Here is an 18,310-nt window from a genome sequence, read left to right as displayed (position 1 = left end):
AAGACTCCTGAACAGCTAATTATGGCTACCCGGACTATTTGCACTGTCCCCCCCACCCCACCCCACACCCTATTTTACACTGCTGCTACTCTGTTTATTATCCATGCATAGTCACTTTAACTAATAATAATAATAACTCTACCAACATTTACATATTACCTCGACTAACCGGTGCCCCCGCACATTGACTCTGTACTGGTACCCCCTGTATATAGCATCCCTACTGTTATTTTATTTTACTGCTGCTCTTTAATTATTTTTTATTTATATTTTTACGTAACTTTTTTTCTTAAAACTGCATTGTTGGTTAAGGGCTTGTAAGTAAGCATTTCACTGTAAGGTCTACACCTGTTGTATTTGGCGCATGTGGCAAATAAAATTGGATTTGGACTTTTGGCCCTGGTCAAAAGTAGTGCACTGAATAGGGTATAGGGTGCCATTAGAGACGCAGCCCTAGTGTTACTGTACTGTGTTGTTCTGGACCTCCAGTGGAGAGAGGAGTGACTGAAGTGGGCAGATCAAATGGCCCTGTATCATTGCTTTTATAGCTGGGTGTGTAGGTTCATTCATCCCTGCTGGTGGGAAAGTGTTGAGGCCAGAGTGTGGATCGGCTGTGCTTGCCAAGGATAAAGTCAATAAAACCCACTGTTATTACCCCATTAACACTGTTTTATAGTGGACAGGGTTGGAGAGGGATGTTGACTGGGAGAGTGTTAGGAGAGCTGGTGATCTGCCAGGCTGTGTCATGGTGTGTGTGTGTGTGTGTGTGTGTGTTACACTATACCTTTGCCTGGCTGAATGTTGGTAGCTTACTGGTTGTTTGTGCCGTAGTGTGTTCAGTGTGGTGCGTGTGTGTATATATGTGTGTGTCTGCACACGTGGTCTTTCTCTCTGTGTCAGTGCACATGTGTGTGTCTATGTGGTGTGTGTATGTGTGTGTGTGTCTGCACACATGGTCTCTCTGTCTGTGTCAGTGCACGTGTGTGTGTGTCTATGTGGTGTGTGTGTATATATGTGTTTGTGGTGCAGGTCTATTCTTAAGTGTACCTGTCCTTGCTGTGGCTGTGCGATGATGATCTGTCCAGGCTGGATGGTGGTAGCCTGTTGTGCTGTGGCCTGCTGTTGGCCCTGGACCTGGCCTGGCTGCTGAGCCAGGGTGAAGTAGTACTGGACCGGCTCTGCTGGGGCCACCGACTGACGCACCTCCTCCTGTACACACACACACACACACACACACACACACACAGAGAGAGAGAGAGAGAGGAGAGAGAAGAGAGAGAACTATCAGTCCATTACAAATCCATTAATTATTTTGCCAGTGTAATACAATAGGTAAGAGGCCCAGATAAATAACTGATAGGGCCTGGATGGATGAGTAATGTGATTCTGAATAGAGGATACGTCCCAAATGGCACCCTATTCCCTATGTAGTGCACTACTTTTGATCAGGGCCCCATGGGTCAGCCCTATAGGCCTTGGTCAAAAGTAGTGCACTATGGGGAATAGGGTGCCATTTGGAACGCAGCTGGAGGATCCATTAGCACTGGAGGACCTTGATGAGCCCAGTGGACAACACTCAGGCTCAAGGCCTTATGGGTCTTCGTCAAGACAATGGATTTTCACAACCCAACAACACTTTTCAGAACACAAGAACACTTCAACAGACAGAAAGGGATCGTTTCCATTCATGAAAACAAGACCTTGGCACACTATTGAGAATGTTTTAATCATAAACTGTGAATGGAAAGCTCATGCAGTGACACATTGGACATTACGTCAGCCATTAACAAGCATGAAGGCTCTTTGTGTATAGTATAATATGGTCTAAGTCCCTGCCAGTTAGAGCAATGCCACATCACTACAAGCTTCCACATTTCTTTGTGCTCTGAGAAGTACACTCAAGGCCTCATCGTCGTCAGAAGTACAGGGTAACAGTGTAGGAGCTAGCAGTTTCCCCGTCACCAGAAGCGTAAACACCCCTCTCCCAGCTCGATGATGTCACAGCTGAGAGTGTAGGATGTTTACACCCCTGGCCACAGACTTGGTGAATCGGTCTATTTAGGTTGGTCACAACTTTAAATGCTTAGGAGCCACTGCCCAGCCTAAAACACCATCAATCTGAGTCAGGACTGTAATGTGGTAGAGGGGGCATCAGTTAACACGGTGGTGATTATGTTGATAGTGATTACAAGCTATGGGGTATTGGTGGTTCTGTTGGAGATTAGAGGCTATGGTGGTGTACTGCTGGTGGTTCTGTTGGAGATTAGAGGCTATGGTGGTGTACTGGTGGTGGTTCTGTTGGAGATTAGAGGCTATGGTGGTGTACTGGTGGTGGTTCTGTTGGAGATTAGAGGCTATGGTGGTGTACTGGTGGTGGTTCTGTTGGAGATTAGAGGCTATGGTGGCACTGTTGGGGGTTGTAGGAAGTAAGGGGCAGCCAGACGCTGCAAACATCCGACTGAAAGCCCTTGTTGCCCAAACACCAGCTTCCAGTCAAGGATGTTTACAGCGCCTCCAGGCTGCCAGGAGTGGTACTCCATCCTGCCTGGGTCCTGAAATTAAATGCAGATAGACCCATACACACACACACACACACACACACACTACCTGTCGTTTGGGGGGCTTGAGCTCGTCCCGGGGCACGATGTCGATGAGGAAGTCAAACTGGTCGAACTTCGTTATCGCCATGGCAATGTCGTTCCTCTGTAACACAGGAAGTAAGAGTTGAGGGTGAACGTTAGGCTCCTCATTCAGTATGTGAAAAAACTAGGCTAAATATAAAACCGGCTTTGTACTTCTGCTGCTCTCTCCAAATATAGCCTTTTTGGAAGCGTTTGAAGAAAATACAGTTTATAAAAACTTCTAGGTCAAACTTGAACATTCTGCAGTTTTGTAAACAATACTAAAAGGAGGTCGCTCTCAGTGGAACTATAAAAGGCTTTGCCTACTTCAATCACACACAACACATACAGTGGGGAAAAAAAGTATTTAGTCAGCCACCAATTGTGCAAGTTCTCCCACTTAAAAGGATGAGAAAGGCCTGTCATTTTCATCATAGGTACACGTCAACTATGACAGACAAATTGAGATTTTTTTTCTCCAGAAAATCACATTGTAGGATTTTTAATGAATTTATTTGCAAATTATGGTGGAAAATAAGTATTTGGTCACCTACAAACAAGCAAGATTTCTGGCTCTCACAGACCTGTAACTTCTTCTTTAAGAGGCTCCTCTGTCCTCCACTCGTTACCTGTATTAATGGCACCTGTTTGAACTTGTTATCAGTATAAAAGACACCTGTCCACAACCTCAAACAGTCACACTCCAAACTCCACTATGGCCAAGACCAAAGAGCTGTCAAAGGACACCAGAAACAAAATTGTAGACCTGCACCAGGCTGGGAAGACTGAATCTGCAATAGGTAAGCAGCTTGGTTTGAAGAAATCAACTGTGGGAGCAATTATTAGGAAATGGAAGACATACAAGACCACTGATAATCTCCCTCGATCTTGGGCTCCACGCAAGATCTCACCCCGTGGGGTCAAAATGATTACAAAAACGGTGAGCAAAAATCCCAGAACCACACGGGGGGACCTAGTGAATGACCTGCAGAGAGCTGGGACCAAAGTAACAAAGCCTACCATCAGTAACACACTACGCCGCCAGGGACTCAAATCCTGCAGTGCCAGACGTGTCCCCCTGCTTAAGCCAGTACATGTCCAGGCCCGTCTGAAGTTTGCTAGAGTGCATTTGGATGATCCAGAAGAGGATTGGGAGAATGTCATATGGTCAGATGAAACCAAAATCGAACTTTTTGGTAAAAACTCAACTCGTCGTGTTTGGAGGACAAAGAATGCTGAGTTGCATCCAAAGAACACCATACCTACTGTGAAGCATGGGGGTGGAAACATCATGCTTTGGGGCTGTTTTTCTGTAAAGGGACCAGGACGACTGATCTGTGTAAAGGAAAGAATGAATGGGGCCATGTATCGTGAGATTTTGAGTGAAAACCTCGTTCCATCAGCAAGGGCATTGAAGATGAAACGTGGCTGGGTCTTTCAGCATGACAATGATCCCAAACACACCGCCCGGGCAACGAAGGAGTGGCTTCGTAAGAAGCATTTCAAGGTCCTGTAGTGGCCTAGCCAGTCTCCAGATCTCAACCCCATAGAAAATCTTTGGAGGGAGTTGAAAGTCCATTTTTCCCAGCGACAGCCCCAAAACATCACTGCTCTAGAGGAGATCTGCATGGAGGAATGGGCCAAAATACCAGCAACAGTGTGGGAAAACCTTGTGAAGACTTACAGAAAACGTTTGACCTGTGTCACTGCCAACAAAGGGTATATAACAAAGTATTGAGAAACTTTTGTTATTGACCAAATACTTATTTTCCACCATAATTTGCAAATAAATTCATAAAGAATCCTACAATGTGATTTTCTGGAATTTGTTTTCTGATTTTGTCTGTCATAGTTGACGTGTACCTATGATGAAAATTACAGGCCTCTCTCATCTTTTTAAGTGGGAGAACATGCACAATTGGTGGCTGACTAAATACTTTTTTCCACCACTGTACCATGTAAAAACAGCAGAATTAACCATAGAGCCATAGGACCACTATGAGCAGCACCAGATTAAGGACATCGGGAGTTGTGTGATGTATTCTTAGCATCACTGTCCTCCCGAGGCCCACTCCTCTAGCGCGTGTGTCATTTTCCACAGGATATTGGCATCTAAGTCCCCACATTGAGGCCCCCTACATCTGTGTATTTATAGCGCTGTGAGATTAATATATCGGGTAACATCGGATCACATCCACAGTTGATATATTGATGAGCGTCGCCATGGCGACCCTGATCGGCGTGCCACTGGCACAATGGAACCCTAGCACCGACGAGAGCCGGTGTGTGTGTGTGAAATGGAGAGATAAAATTAGTGTGATTGCAAGCAGAGCTGTCTTATTAATAAAACACATGTAACACCACCTGTGGTGTAAAAATGCAATTAACGTGAGGATCTTGAAACCAAATTGGCATTCTATTTCGAGGTTGTTAAAGGGTAGGAAGCATTTGTTTTTACTCACATAAGTAACAACACAGTGTGGTCAAAGACTTAGTAACTTAGTTGTAGTCACGATATGGTTACTTATACAGTGGGGCAAAAAAATATTTAGTCAGCCACCAATTGTGCAAGTTCTCCCACTTAAAAAGATTAGAGAGGCCTGTAATTTTCATCATAGGTACACGTCAACTATGACAGACAAAATGAGATTTTTTCCCCCAGAAAATCACATTGTAGGATTTTTAATGAATTTATTTGCAAATTATGGTGGGAAATAAGTATTTGGTCAATAACAAACGTTTCTCAATACTTTGTTATATACCCTTTGTTGGCAATGACACAGGTCAAACGTTTTCTGTAAGTCTTCACAAGGTTTTCACACACTGTTGCTGGTATTTTGGCCCATTCCTCCATGCAGATCTCCTCTAGAGCAGTGATGTTTTGGGGCTGTCGCTGGGCAACACAGACTTTCAACTCCCTCCAAAGATTTTCTATGGGGTTGAGATCTGGAGACTGGCTAGGCCACTACAGGACCTTGAAATGCTTCTTACGAAGCCACTCCTTCGTTGCCCGGGCGGTGTGTTTGGGATCATTGTCATGCTGAAAGACCCAGCCACGTTTCATCTTCAATGCCCTTGCTGATGGAAGGAGGTTTTCACTCAAAATCTCACGATACATGGCCCCATTCATTCTTTCCTTTACACGGATCAGTCGTCCTGGTCCCTTTGCAGAAAAACAGCCCCAAAGCATGATGTTTCCACCCCCATGCTTCACAGTAGGTATGGTGTTCTTTGGATGCAACTCAGCATTCTTTGTCCTCCAAACACGACGAGTTGAGTTTTTACCAAAAAGTTATATTTTGGTTTCATCTGACATTCTCCCAATCCTCTTCTGGATCATCCAAATGCACTCTAGCAAACTTCAGACGGGCCTGGACATGTACTGGCTTAAGCAGGGGGACACGTCTTGCACTGCAGGATTTGAGTCCCTGGCGGCGTAGTGTGTTACTGATGGTAGGCTTTGTTACTTTGGTCCCAGCTCTCTGCAGGTCATTCACTAGGTCCCCCTGTGTGGTTCTGGGATTTTTGCTCACCATTCTTGTGATCATTTTGACCCCACGGGGTGAGATCTTGCGTGGAGCCCCAGATCGAGGGAGATTATCAGTGGTCTTGTATGTCTTCCATTTCCTAATAATTGCTCCCACAGTTGATTTCTTCAAACCAAGCTGCTTACCTATTGCAGATTCAGTCTTCCCAGCCTGGTGCAGGTCTACAATTTTGTTTCTGGTGTCCTTTGACAGCTCTTTGGTCTTGGCCATAGTGGAGTTTGGAGTGTGACTGTTTGAGGTTGTGGACAGGTGTATTTTATACTGATAACAAGTTCAAACAGGTGCCATTAATACAGGTAACGAGTGGAGGACAGAGGAGCCTCTTAAAGAAGAAGTTACAGGTCTGTGAGAGCCAGAAATCTTGCTTGTTTGTAGGTGACCAAATACTTATTTTCCACCATAATTTGCAAATAAATTCATTAAAAATCCTACAATGTGATTTTCTGGATTTTTTTTCTCAATTTGTCTGTCATAGTTGACGTGTACCTATGATGAAAATTACAGGCCTCTCTCATCTTTTTAAGTGGGAGAACTTGCACAATTGGTGGCTGACTAAATACTTTTTTTCCCCACTGTAACTACAAACATACTTACAGTGGGGGAAAAAAGTATTTAGTCAGCCACCAATTGTGCAAGTTCTCCCACTTAAAAAGATGAGAGAGGCCTGTCATTTTCATCATAGGTACACGTCAACTATGACAGACAAATTGAGAAAAAGAAATCCAGAAAATCACATTGTAGGATTTTTAATGAATTTATTTGCAAATTATGGTGGAAAATAAGTATTTGGTCACCTACAAACAAGCAAGATTTCTGGCTCTCACAGACCTGTAACTTCTTCTTTAAGAGGCTCCTCTGTCCTCCACTCGTTACCTGTATTAATGGCACCTGTTTGAACTTGTTATCAGTATAAAAGACACCTGTCCACAACCTCAAAACAGTCACACTCCAAACTCCACTATGGCCAAGACCAAAGAGCTGTCAAAGGACACCAGAAACAAAATTGTAGACCTGCACCAGGCTGGGAAGACTGAATCTGCAATAGGTAGGCAGCTTGGTTTGAAGAAATCAACTGTGGGCGCAATTATTAGGAAACGGAAGACATACAAGACCACTGATAATCTCCCTCGATCTGGGGCTCCACGCAAGATCTCACCCCGTGGGGTCAAAATGATCACAAGAACGGTGAGCAAAAATCCCAGAACCACACGGGGGGACCTAGTGAATGACCTGCAGAGAGCTGGGACCAAAGTAACAAAGCCTACCATCAATAACACACTACGCCGCCAGGGACTCAAATCCTGCAGTTCCAGACGTGTCCCCCTGCTTAAGCCAGTACATGTCCAGGCCCGTCTGAAGTTTGCTATAGTGCATTTGGATGATCCAGAAGAGGATTGAGAGAATGTCATATGGTCAGATGAAACCAACATCGAACTTTTTGGTAAAAACTCAACTCGTCGTGTTTGGAGGACAAAGAATGCTGAGTTGCATCCAAAGAACACCATACCTACTGTGAAGCATGGGGGTGGAAACATCATGCTTTGGGGCTGTTTTTCTGCAAAGGGACCAGGACGACTGATCCGTGTAAAGGAAAGAATGAATGGGGCCATGTATCGTGAGATTTTGAGTGAAAACCTCCTTCCATCAGCAAGGGCATTGAAGATTAAACGTGGCTGGGTCTTTCAGCATGACAATGATCCCAAACACACCGCCCGGGCAACGAAGGAGTGGCTTCGTAAGAAGCATTTCAAGGTCCTGGAGTGGCCTAGCCAGTCTCCAGATCTCAACCCCATAGAAAATCTTTGGAGGGAGTTGAAAGTCCGTGTTGCCCAGCGACAGCCCCAAAACATCACTGCTCTAGAGGAGATCTGCATGGTGGAATGGGCCAAAATACCAGCAACAGTGTGTGAAAACCTTGTGAAGACTTACAGAAAACGTTTGACCTGTGTCACTGCCAACAAAGGGTATATAACAAAGTATTGAGAAACTTTTGTTATTGACCAAATACTTATTTTCCACCATAATTTGCAAATAAATTCATAAAAAATCCTACAATGTGATTTTCTGGATTTTTTTTCTCATTTTGTCTGTCATAGTTGACGTGTACCTATGATGAAAATTACAGGCCTCTCTCATCTTTTTAAGTGGGAGAACTTGCACAATTGGTGGCTGACTAAATACTTTTTTTCCCCCACTGTATGCTTTGGTTTATTTACATATTTATTAACTTCTGTCTGGGGATATCTTCTAAACTACCCACAATGCACTATTTCTCAACATCATATGGATTATCTACTCTGCGTTAGCTAGCTCGAGCTGGCTAACGATAGCCACTAGCCATGCAGACCGAGTGTTGTCCGTGGTGAGCTACAATCCACCAAACACGAGGAGGTGTGAAGTAAACAACCAATCAGATTCCCCACATGTGGGGGCCGTATGATCTCCAAAGTAGGCTACCAGAGTTTTTCAACCTTGGCTTAGTACTAGCGAGCTACAGTAGCTGACTGACTGTAATGTTGTGATAATTTCAATCTGCCTGGAGCCTTCCTACGATCGCCGTCTTATTGTTGACTCTTCTCCTCGTCTCCTGTGACCAATACCGCCTCTGGATTATTGCCTCTGGAATCTATCTACTTTGGATTTACCTCACTATAGGATTAGCAGACTCTCCCTCGGCTGGTGAAACGGCCTCTCCCTCTGAAGCACCTCTCTCCTTGGTTCTTCTTTGTTAGCCAACTCACCTGGGTGATTCTCATGAAACCATTTTTAAACGTGTTACAAAACCATGATGCACCTGCATTCTGAAGACTAAGATGTTTTATTTTAGTGTTAAAAAGTGTTATTTTAAATAGATGTCAACATTTTGCCCACATTTTTTACATTTCCACCCCAAATTCTCATTACTGAAATGTGTCCGGATTTCAACTCTGGTAATTTTAGACAATTTTACTTTAGAAAAACCTAACTTATATGAATAAAACAAAATATGTTGCTGTAATTTGTCCATAAATCATAAAAATTATATACTAGTTGAAGTTAACATTAAACTAGAATATTTATTACGTAAAAACTGTGTGTGTGTGTGGTCTCATTACCGTAACACTCCAATCAGTTTTTAAATAAAGTTTTAGTTAAGTTAATTTATTCACTTATCTGCCTTCAGAATCAGGTTATTATCATCAAAACACCCCCTTTACCCAACTTGGCCTTCTCGTTAACGAAACGACTAAAAAGCTCAAATTGGGGAAAAGTAAGAGAACCATTACCTAACCAACATGGAAGCATGAATGGGCTTTAGTGATGTGGTCAATTGTTTACTGACTCATAATGGCTGTCTCCTATTATTTGCAGATTGAGCTAAAGGCCTCCCATTACGAAACACACATTTCTCATTACCACGTCATTTGTAGGTCAGTTTCGGTAATGAGAACCTTATTTCGGTAGTGATAATAAGCTCATTCTAATGTATATAGTCAATGGGTGTGCTGTTCTGGTAACTTTATTTACTAGGACCACTTCTTAAACCTATTGTATAGATTTTTTGTAAAACAACAGTTAATTGATTAAGTAGGGTTTGTCAAGAAATATGGGGTGTATAAATCCCATTTAACTTACTTTAAGCCACAATCGGCAGTTTATGTTTTAGCAAAGAGCAACCCCACGACTCAAAGGAGGATATACTCCATTTTGACATGTGTACCTGTTTTTACACTTACCTATACGGTTGTTTGATATCCCAAGACAGTTTTTGGTCCATACGTCACGTATTTAAATACTTTATAGGCATATTGTGTTATACTGTTTGCCCATAGGATCCCATTCAATCCAGAAATACATCTAAAATACCTTCCAACCACAAATATCCACATCTTAATAAACCAATATTACCTGTAAAGACCTTGGATAAACAGTTGCAGTAATTACTTTTTTTGCGCTGGTAGTTGTGGAAATTGTGGTAAAATGCATCTTATCTGATAAAAAAAAAAAAAAAAGAATAATTATAAAATAAATAAGTACATTTCCTAATCTCAGTGAACCAAAAGGAAATTTCATGAAAAAGAACACTTGAGAATTGTTTGGTCAAATGTTCCGTGAGAATGACCCAGCCGTCAAATCGGTAAGTCTCCGCTCTCTTTACTTTATAACTGCTGGATTTTTTTGTGTGTGTTCTGTGGGTTCCTGCCTGTGCTAGACTAGTTGTTCTCTGGCTCAAATGTTCCGTGAGAATGACCCAGCCGTCAAATCGGTAAGTCTCCGCTCTCTCTACTTTATAACTGCTGGCTTTTTTTGTGTGTGTTCTGTGGGTTCCTGCCTGTGCTAGACTAGTTGTTCTCTGGCTTACTACTTAGCTATGTTGACGGTGGTGGTTGGCTAGGTTACTTAGTTATTTTAGCCTGCTAGCTAGCTTAGCCAGCTAATTTTAGCTAGATGGCTAAGATACCAGTATATGCAGTTAACATTATTTGATAACTGGTTAGATGGTTTACTTTAATGCAGCTGTAAGCTAGGTGTTGATAGCAACTGGCTGACTCATGCGCTGTGCTAACATAACGTTAGCAGGCTAGTCTGCTAGCAACCTTGCATGCATATCTGTAACAATACTTTTGATGCATATACTAATGCAAATCCATATGTTACATGTGGTTATGTTTATGCTACCTATACCCCTCTTATCCAGAGCGACTTACAGTTTAGTGAGTGCATGCAATGTTTGGGGGCAAATCCAACAAAACACATCACTGAGTACCACTCTTCATATTTTCAAGCATGGTGGTGGCTGCATCATGTTATGGGTAGGCTTGTAATCGTTAAGGACTAGGGAGTTTTTTAGGATAAAAATAAACGTAATAGAGCTAAGCACAGACAATGTCCTAAAGGAAAACCTGGTTCAGTCTGCTTTCTAACAGACACTGGGAGACCAATTCACCTTTCAGCAGGACAATAACCTAAAACACAAGGCCAAATATACACTGGAGTTACTTACCAAGACGACATTGAATGTTTCTGAGTGGCCTAGTTACAGTTTTGACTTAAATTGGCTCGAATATCTATGGCAAGACTTGAAAATGGCTGTCTAGCAATGATCAACAACCAACTTGACACAGCTTGAAGAATTTTAAAAAGAATGTGCAAATATTGTCCAATGTAGGTGTGCAAAGCTCTTAGAGACTTACCCAGAAAGACTCACAGCTGTAATCGCTGTGATTCTAACATGTATTGACTCATGGGGTTTAAAAATAGTATTTTTAATTTTTTACAAATGTTAGAATTGTTCTTCCACTTTGACATTAAGAGTATTTTGTGTATATCGTTGACAAAAAATTCAATCAATTTTAATCCCACTTCGTAACAACAAAATGTGGAAAAAGTCAAGGGGTGTGAATACTTTCTGAAGGCACTGTATGTGCATGGATGAAGAAGAGAGACAACTGGGGCACTCTGCTTTAATGTTTCAGTGTGTGGCTGACTGGCTGGTCTACCCTCTAACACACAGGTGTGACTAGCCCTGGCTTTCCAAACCCCTCTGATCAACGCGCTCTTTTCTCTCTCTCTCTCTCTTTACTCCATCTTTTCTCTCTCTCGCTCCTCTCTTTTCTCTCGCTCTCTCTCTTTTCTCTCTCTCTCTCTACTCCATATTTTCTCTCGCTCTCTTTTCTCTCTCTCCCTCTCTACTCCATCTTTTCTGTCTCTCTCTCCTCTCTACTCCATCTTGTCTGTTCTCTCTCTCTCTCTTTCTCTCTCTGTTCTTTCTCCTCCTTCTCTCTCTTCTCTCTCTCTCTCTACTCATCTTTTCTCTCTCTCTCTCTCTCTCCTCTCTCTCTCTCTCCCTACTCCATCTTTTCTCTCTCTCTCTCTACTCCATCTTTTCTCTCTCTCTCTCTCCCTCTTTCTCTCTCTCTCTCTCTCTCTCTACTCCATCTTTTTCTCTCTCTCTCTCTCTCTCCTACCCATCTTTTCTCTCTCTCTCTCTCTACTCCATCTTTTCTCTCTCTCTCTCTCTCTACTCCATCTTTCTCCTCTCTCTCTACTCCATCTTTTTTCTCTCTCTCTCTCTCTACTCCATCTTTTCTCTCTCTCTCGCTACTCCATCTTTCTCTCTCTCTCTCTACTCCATCTTTCTCTCTCTCTCTCTCTCTCTCTCTCCTCTCTCTCTCTCTCTCTCTCTCTCTTTCTCTCTCTCTCTCTCTCTCTCTCTCTCTCTCTCTCTCCTCTCTCTCTCTCTCTCTCTCTCTCTCTCTCTCTCTCTCTCTCTCTCTCTCTCTCTCTCTCTCTCTCTCTCTCTCTCTTCTCTCTCTCTCTCTCTCTCTCTCTCTCTCTCTCTCTCTCTCTCTCTCTCTCCTCTCTCTCTCTCTCTCTCTCTCTCTCTCTCCTCTCTCTCTCTCTCTCTCTCTCTCTCCTCTCTCCTCCATCTTTTCTCGCTCTCCCTTCCTCTCTTGCTTATCTCACTCGCTTTTCTCACTCTTGCTCTCCCGTTGTCTTCTCTCACACACACACACTCTCTCTCTCTCTCTCTCTTTCACTTTGTCTTCCCCATTCTCTAGCGTCACTTCAGGATCAATGTAATTCTCCTGGCTCTGGGATAAGAGAGCAAAATGACATTGGGAGTGAAAGTGGGTCACGGGAGCCAAGCTTTGCTTTCAGAGTGGACAGAGAGAGGAAGGAATTTAACAGAGCCGGTCCTCAGTGGATGGCGGTGTGGGGCCTCTACACAAACACTGAGACCAGTACAACTGCATATGTGTGTATGTGTTGTCGTTAAATGTAAAATTGTTTCAGCAGACTGCATGTGCATCTGCGTGAGCGTGTGTACGCGTGACCTCTTTACACATTAGGGAGAGTGCGCGTGTGACCTCTTTACACACTAGGGAGGGTGTGACTGACCTGTAGGGTGCGTCTCTTGTTGTCTTCAGTGTGGATCCAGGCCCTCAGCGTGAGCTCTGTGATGAAGATCTGAGCTGCCTTGGCAAACAGCACCGGAGCCTCCGCACTGATCATCTATGGAGACACAGCGATGACATGTTAGAACTAGGGGAAAACAGGGAACACACACACAGAACACACAAACGTACACAGCTAGATAGGGTCGTATAGATAGGCCGACTGTAGCCTTTGCTACCAAAGGGAGAGACCTAACCTAACCTTTTGAAAACCTTTCCACTGAGTGACATTAGCTTTTTTGAGAATTCTAAACTCACCACATGTCATCTGCTGCATTACATTGTGATTTCACAAATTATTTGTTTATCCAACCATTTGGTTATTGTAACAGCAAGGATATAGAAGAAATGTAGCCTGTACAATTTAGCTAGTTAGCCAAAATGACATTGCAAACGCCAACACAGCTAGCTACCTACGAGCTAAACAAGCTAGCAACGAACTATAATAGATGTATTTTTTTATAGCTCTTTTCATTACAAAGAGAATCTCAAAGACGCTGTAAAAAAATATATCAAAGAAATGTAGAGATCTGGCAGGTCTTGGGCGATGGTCTTCCACAGATTCAGATGATAAGGTGTTGTTCAGACAGGCAGTTCAGAAAGGCTGGGCAGTAGCTTAAGTGGAGGGAGCTTTGATGGCACAGAGAAGGAGCAGCACCAGTTACTTAGACAGGCCCAGACTCAGAGCTCTTCATCAGGCACCTCGTTCGTTGTCTCCTCTTCCTCTGTAGGTAGGCTGGATAGTCCACTACTGAAGTGTAGCACCCACCAGCTATAAGCGCCAGAAAGACCACCACACCTCGGCAGTAGTCAGGAAAGAGTCCACTGCGAGGCAGGCCCTCTCAACCCCTCACACCGCAATATCAAATGGTGGACCATTTCAGTTGAAACTGGTCAGGCAGAAGTTTGGGTTCACTTCGAAATTACATTTATTGACTACTAAACCATGTACTATAATTTGTATATATCTCCTGCCGTTTTAGTCTCTGCTCTGTCAACCCTGATTGCAGGTTGTGCTGTGAAGCACTGACAGCTCTGTTGACATGACAACTGGGTCGGAATTCCAAACCTTTTTTATTTGTATTTTATTTCACCTTTATTTAACCAGGTAAGCCAGTTGAGAACAAGTTCTCATTTACAACTGCGACCTGGCCAAGATAAAGCAAAGCAGTGTGATAAAAACAACAACACAGAGTTACACATGGGATAAACAAAACGTACAGTCAAAAACACAATAGAAAATCTATATACAGTGTGTGCAAATGTAGTAAGTTATGGAGGTAAGGCAATAAATAGGCCATAGTGCAAAATAATTACAATTTAGTATTAACACTGGAGTGATAAATGTGCATAAGATGATGTGCAAATAGAGATACTGGGGTGCAAATGAGCAAAATAACAATATGGGGATGAGGTAGTTGGGTGGGCTAATTACAGATGGGATGTGTACAGGTGCAGTGATCGGTAAGCTGCTCTGACAACTGATGCTTAAAGTTAGTGAGGGAGATAAGAGTCTCCAGCTTCAGAGATTTTTGCAGTTCGTTCCAGTCATTGGCAGAAGAGAACTGGAAGGAATGGCGGCCAAAGGAGGTGTTGGCTTTGGGGATGACCAGGGAGATATACCTGCTGGAGCGCATACTACGGGTGGGTGTTGCTATGGTGACCAATGAGCTAAGATAAGGCGGGGATTTGCCTAGCAGTGATTTATAGATGACCTGGAGCCAGTGGGTTTGGCGACGAATATGTAGTGAGGGCCAGCCAACGAGAACGTACAGGTCACAATGGTGGGTAGTGTATGGGGCTTTGGTGACAAAACGGATAACACTGTGATAGACCACATCCAATTTGCTGAGTAGAGTGTTGGAGACTATTTTGTAAATGACATCGCCGAAGTCAAGGATCGGTAGGATAGTCAGTTTTACGAGGGGATGTTTGGCAGCATGAGTGAAGGAGGCTTTGTTGCGAAATAGGAAGCAGATTCTAGATTTACCTTTGGATTGGAGATGCTTAATGTGAGTCTGGAAGGAGAGTTTACGGTCTAACCAGACACCTAGGTATTTGTAGTTGGCCACATATTCTAAGTCAGACCCGCCGAGTGGATCATGTGACAAAAGTGTCTGTTTTGATTGGCTGTTGCTTGCAACTAGTTCCACAAAGTTTCAACTGGGTGCAACCAAGTTGCAGATAAGTTCCAGAGGGGTGTTTCACGAAGCAACTCAGTTGCAAGCAACTAAAATTGCGTGCAAGTTGCGTCGTGTAACTGCAGCTTTAAGTTCAGCTCCTTCCTCCACCTACTTAAGCTGCTACTGCTTATCTATCTCGGGACACGCCGCTATCTCTGGACACGCCGCTATCTCGGGACACGCCGCTATCTCAGGAGGAGCCCTGCCTGGACACACACAAACACACCGCGGCGTCACACACATACTAGCATCCTGACAGTGACACACTCCACCCTCAGTGTCCTCCCCATGAGCAGGAATAGCCCTGCTGAGTGATAAGCTGAATAGCTGATCTATTGGAAAGTGACCATAGGATGACCTAATGAAGTGGATATACAAGGACTATAACATATAGCATAACATGTGATGTGGGACTCACTTAACATAGGATGAGGTACGATTGCAAATAACATGCCTCCTCGAAGCATTTTCTACTAAATGAGCTAGTGGGTCCTGTGAATACCCTGTTCATTTCAGCCAGCTGTGGAGCCACACCTCAGCTACACATCGCCATGTTTTGTAATCTGAATAGGGTGTTGATGAAAACTTCATAGAGTGATCCCAGAGGGCGGTGACCTGTGCTGTGTAAGCCCCGCCTCCTACCTTCACATCTTCATCCAGCTTCATGATTTTCTTGATTCGGGCGAGAGGCAACTCCTGCACGCGGAAATCCTTCTGAAACAGAGCCAAGGGGTGTTAGAGGCAGGTCATGTGGAAGACCACTTGTTAGGTGCGTATGTGTACCACAATGAGGGGTGTGTGTGTGTGCGTGACGGAGGGAGGGAGGGCGTGACGTACCACCGTGAGGTTCCTGATCTCTTCCATGACGCGGGGCCAGAAGGACTGTAGGCTCTGCTGGGCATCGCTGCCCCCGGCGCCAAACGAATCTGCAGACATGCTCACTGCAGGGGGAAGGAGGGAGAGAGAAGGAGGGAGGAGAGTGGAAGAGACAGAGAGAGAGGAAGAGAGAGATTTTAAAAAATATACTATGATCTACTGTATGAATAAACTATGATCTACTGTATGAATGAACTATGATCTTGAGCAGCGAGTGATGAAAGGTGGATGAGTGAATCAATCTACCATAACAGTACACCAGAACTGACCGACATTGGCAGCCAAAGGCCCCACTGGCCAGAGCTCTAGGAACTCCATAGGAGAACCTACAATTAGAATACATTGAATTTTAAATATAGCCCTGGCCGTTTCTATTTCTGTTGCCGCCCATCAATCCTTGACATGCCTAATGACAACTCGCTGCATGGAGCAACCACATTAGTAGCCTACAGCTACATCAAACTGGAGACTCTAGTCTGTCATGTCATTGTGTGGTGTATTTGTGACCCCAAGTCTGAGGACAGGCCTGAGTGCCCCATTTTTTAGGCAGCAGGGATCTTGATCCTGCCATCTAGCTACTTAGCTAGCAAGTTAGCAAACCACATGCATAGCTGAACATAATGTATTTGGCACATCTTAGATAGTTAACTTATATTTATAAGCTTTAGGAAGCCCACACATTTGCTTTCGACAAAAATCATACCGTAGCTAATTCAAAATACCCCGGTATACCGCCCCAAGCCTAGCTCAGAGTATTCCACTCCCTAGAGAGTAACAACTCACCACCGCACTCAAGCACCAAAACACACACACCTCCAAATCCACATACCTCTGTAACGTGAGGCCAGAGTCTGGCTCCCAGAAAGGGAACATGCCAGGTTACTATGGCATGCCAGGAATTCTGCTGTGAATATTAGCCTGCCTGTCCGAGCCAGTCTACAGTGCAACCTCACCTCTCCCTCTCTTCTTTCCTAGGAAGAATGGGCAGGCGGCAAGAGGAAAGGGAAACACTATAATAGCTGGGTGTGGTGTGTGTGTCCAGTCAGTGGTGTGTACAGCGGAGCAGCATTAACCCAACGCTGAGACAAAGTGCCAGAGGCTGGAACAGGGGGAGGTAAGAGACAGGCAGGGAGGGAGGGAGGGCCGTAGCAGTCAGACGGCTATGCAAACCAGCTATGTGGGTCAAACATGATGATGATGGTAAGAGAGAGAGAGAGAGGCATAAAAGCATGACCACACAAAGACGCTCTAGTCCTGCCTCTCAGCCATTGGCCACAGCTTAGTCCTAACGCTCAGCCATTGGCCACAGCTTAGTCCTAACGCTCAGCCATTGGCCACAGCTGAGCTCATGTCCTCCAGTAGTTCTAAACACAGACAGTATGACAATAAATCAGTTCTGAACCATGAGCATTCTTTCTGTTATTTTCAAATAGAAAGTAAATCAATCAGAATGGAGTTGGGGGGGGTGGAGGGGTCGATAAATCAATCAGACCAGATGTAATGGCGGGTGATGAGTTGGACTGCCCAGTGTCCAGTTTCATTTCAAGGTTGATTGAAGTCCTGTCGCAAATCACTAACCAGCTTCCCCTTAGCCTACAAAACAATCCCACCATTCCTGAGGGCACAGATGAAGGTAACGATGATGGGATTTGTAGTCTTATGGTGGAGTCAGGCTAAGCCTACAATGATGAACTGAATGCCATTGTGTCTTGTTTATTTTACCTGTTCTGGTCTGAGTGGGAGAATGACAAAGCAAACAATAAAGAACAGTATAATGACACGCCTCCTTCCAGGAACACTGTTTTATTGGTCTACTTTTTACAGCTCCAAGGCAGCCCAGCGTATTAAGAACGGCGTCAGGAATTGATCTTGTGATGGATGCAGCAGGAGAGGACATCCGTGTGTGTGTGTGTGTAATCTCTCCAACTGGTAGCCAGATAAGAAATTATAATTAGACGATTCACTTAACACCATGACAGAGGACTATCTGGCTAATTACCATGGCAACAGTGGGATTTCTGCGGTGGCCCAGGGAGGAAATGGAGAGCGGGAGCGAGAATTAAAAGAGCAAAAACTTCAATTAATGAAAAGAGATTAATTAATTAATAAATAAATAAATAAGTAGGACCTAACCACCACAGCTG

General features: G+C 44.0%; 1 protein-coding gene across 8 annotated transcripts in view; it reads right to left on the bottom strand.

Annotated features, from left to right (window-relative positions):
* Positions 1-18,310, bottom strand: part of LOC311119299 (nuclear transcription factor Y subunit gamma-like) — a 50,640-nt gene that overhangs the window by 10,910 nt on the left and 21,420 nt on the right. For 6 of the 8 annotated variants that reach the window (XM_084157726.1, XM_084157730.1, XM_084157731.1 and 3 more), the window contains exons 2-6: positions 16,128-16,231; positions 15,933-16,004; positions 13,052-13,165; positions 2,608-2,703; positions 1,048-1,209 (exon numbers count right to left, since the gene is read on the bottom strand). In XM_084157726.1, the coding sequence (XP_084013852.1) occupies positions 1,048-1,209; positions 2,608-2,703; positions 13,052-13,165; positions 15,933-16,004; positions 16,128-16,231 (548 nt within the window). The remainder of the gene's footprint in view (positions 1-1,047; positions 1,210-2,607; positions 2,704-13,051; positions 13,166-15,932; positions 16,005-16,127; positions 16,232-18,310) is intronic. The other 2 variants (XM_084157727.1, XM_084157733.1) reach the window with 1 other exon arrangement.

Source organism: Coregonus lavaretus (assembly GCF_964263955.1).
Source record: "Coregonus lavaretus genome assembly, chromosome: 3".
In the NCBI taxonomy this organism is placed as follows: Eukaryota; Metazoa; Chordata; class Actinopteri; order Salmoniformes; family Salmonidae; genus Coregonus; species Coregonus lavaretus.
Note: the sequence above shows the minus strand (reverse complement) of the source record. Positions and strands in the feature narration are given on the sequence as shown.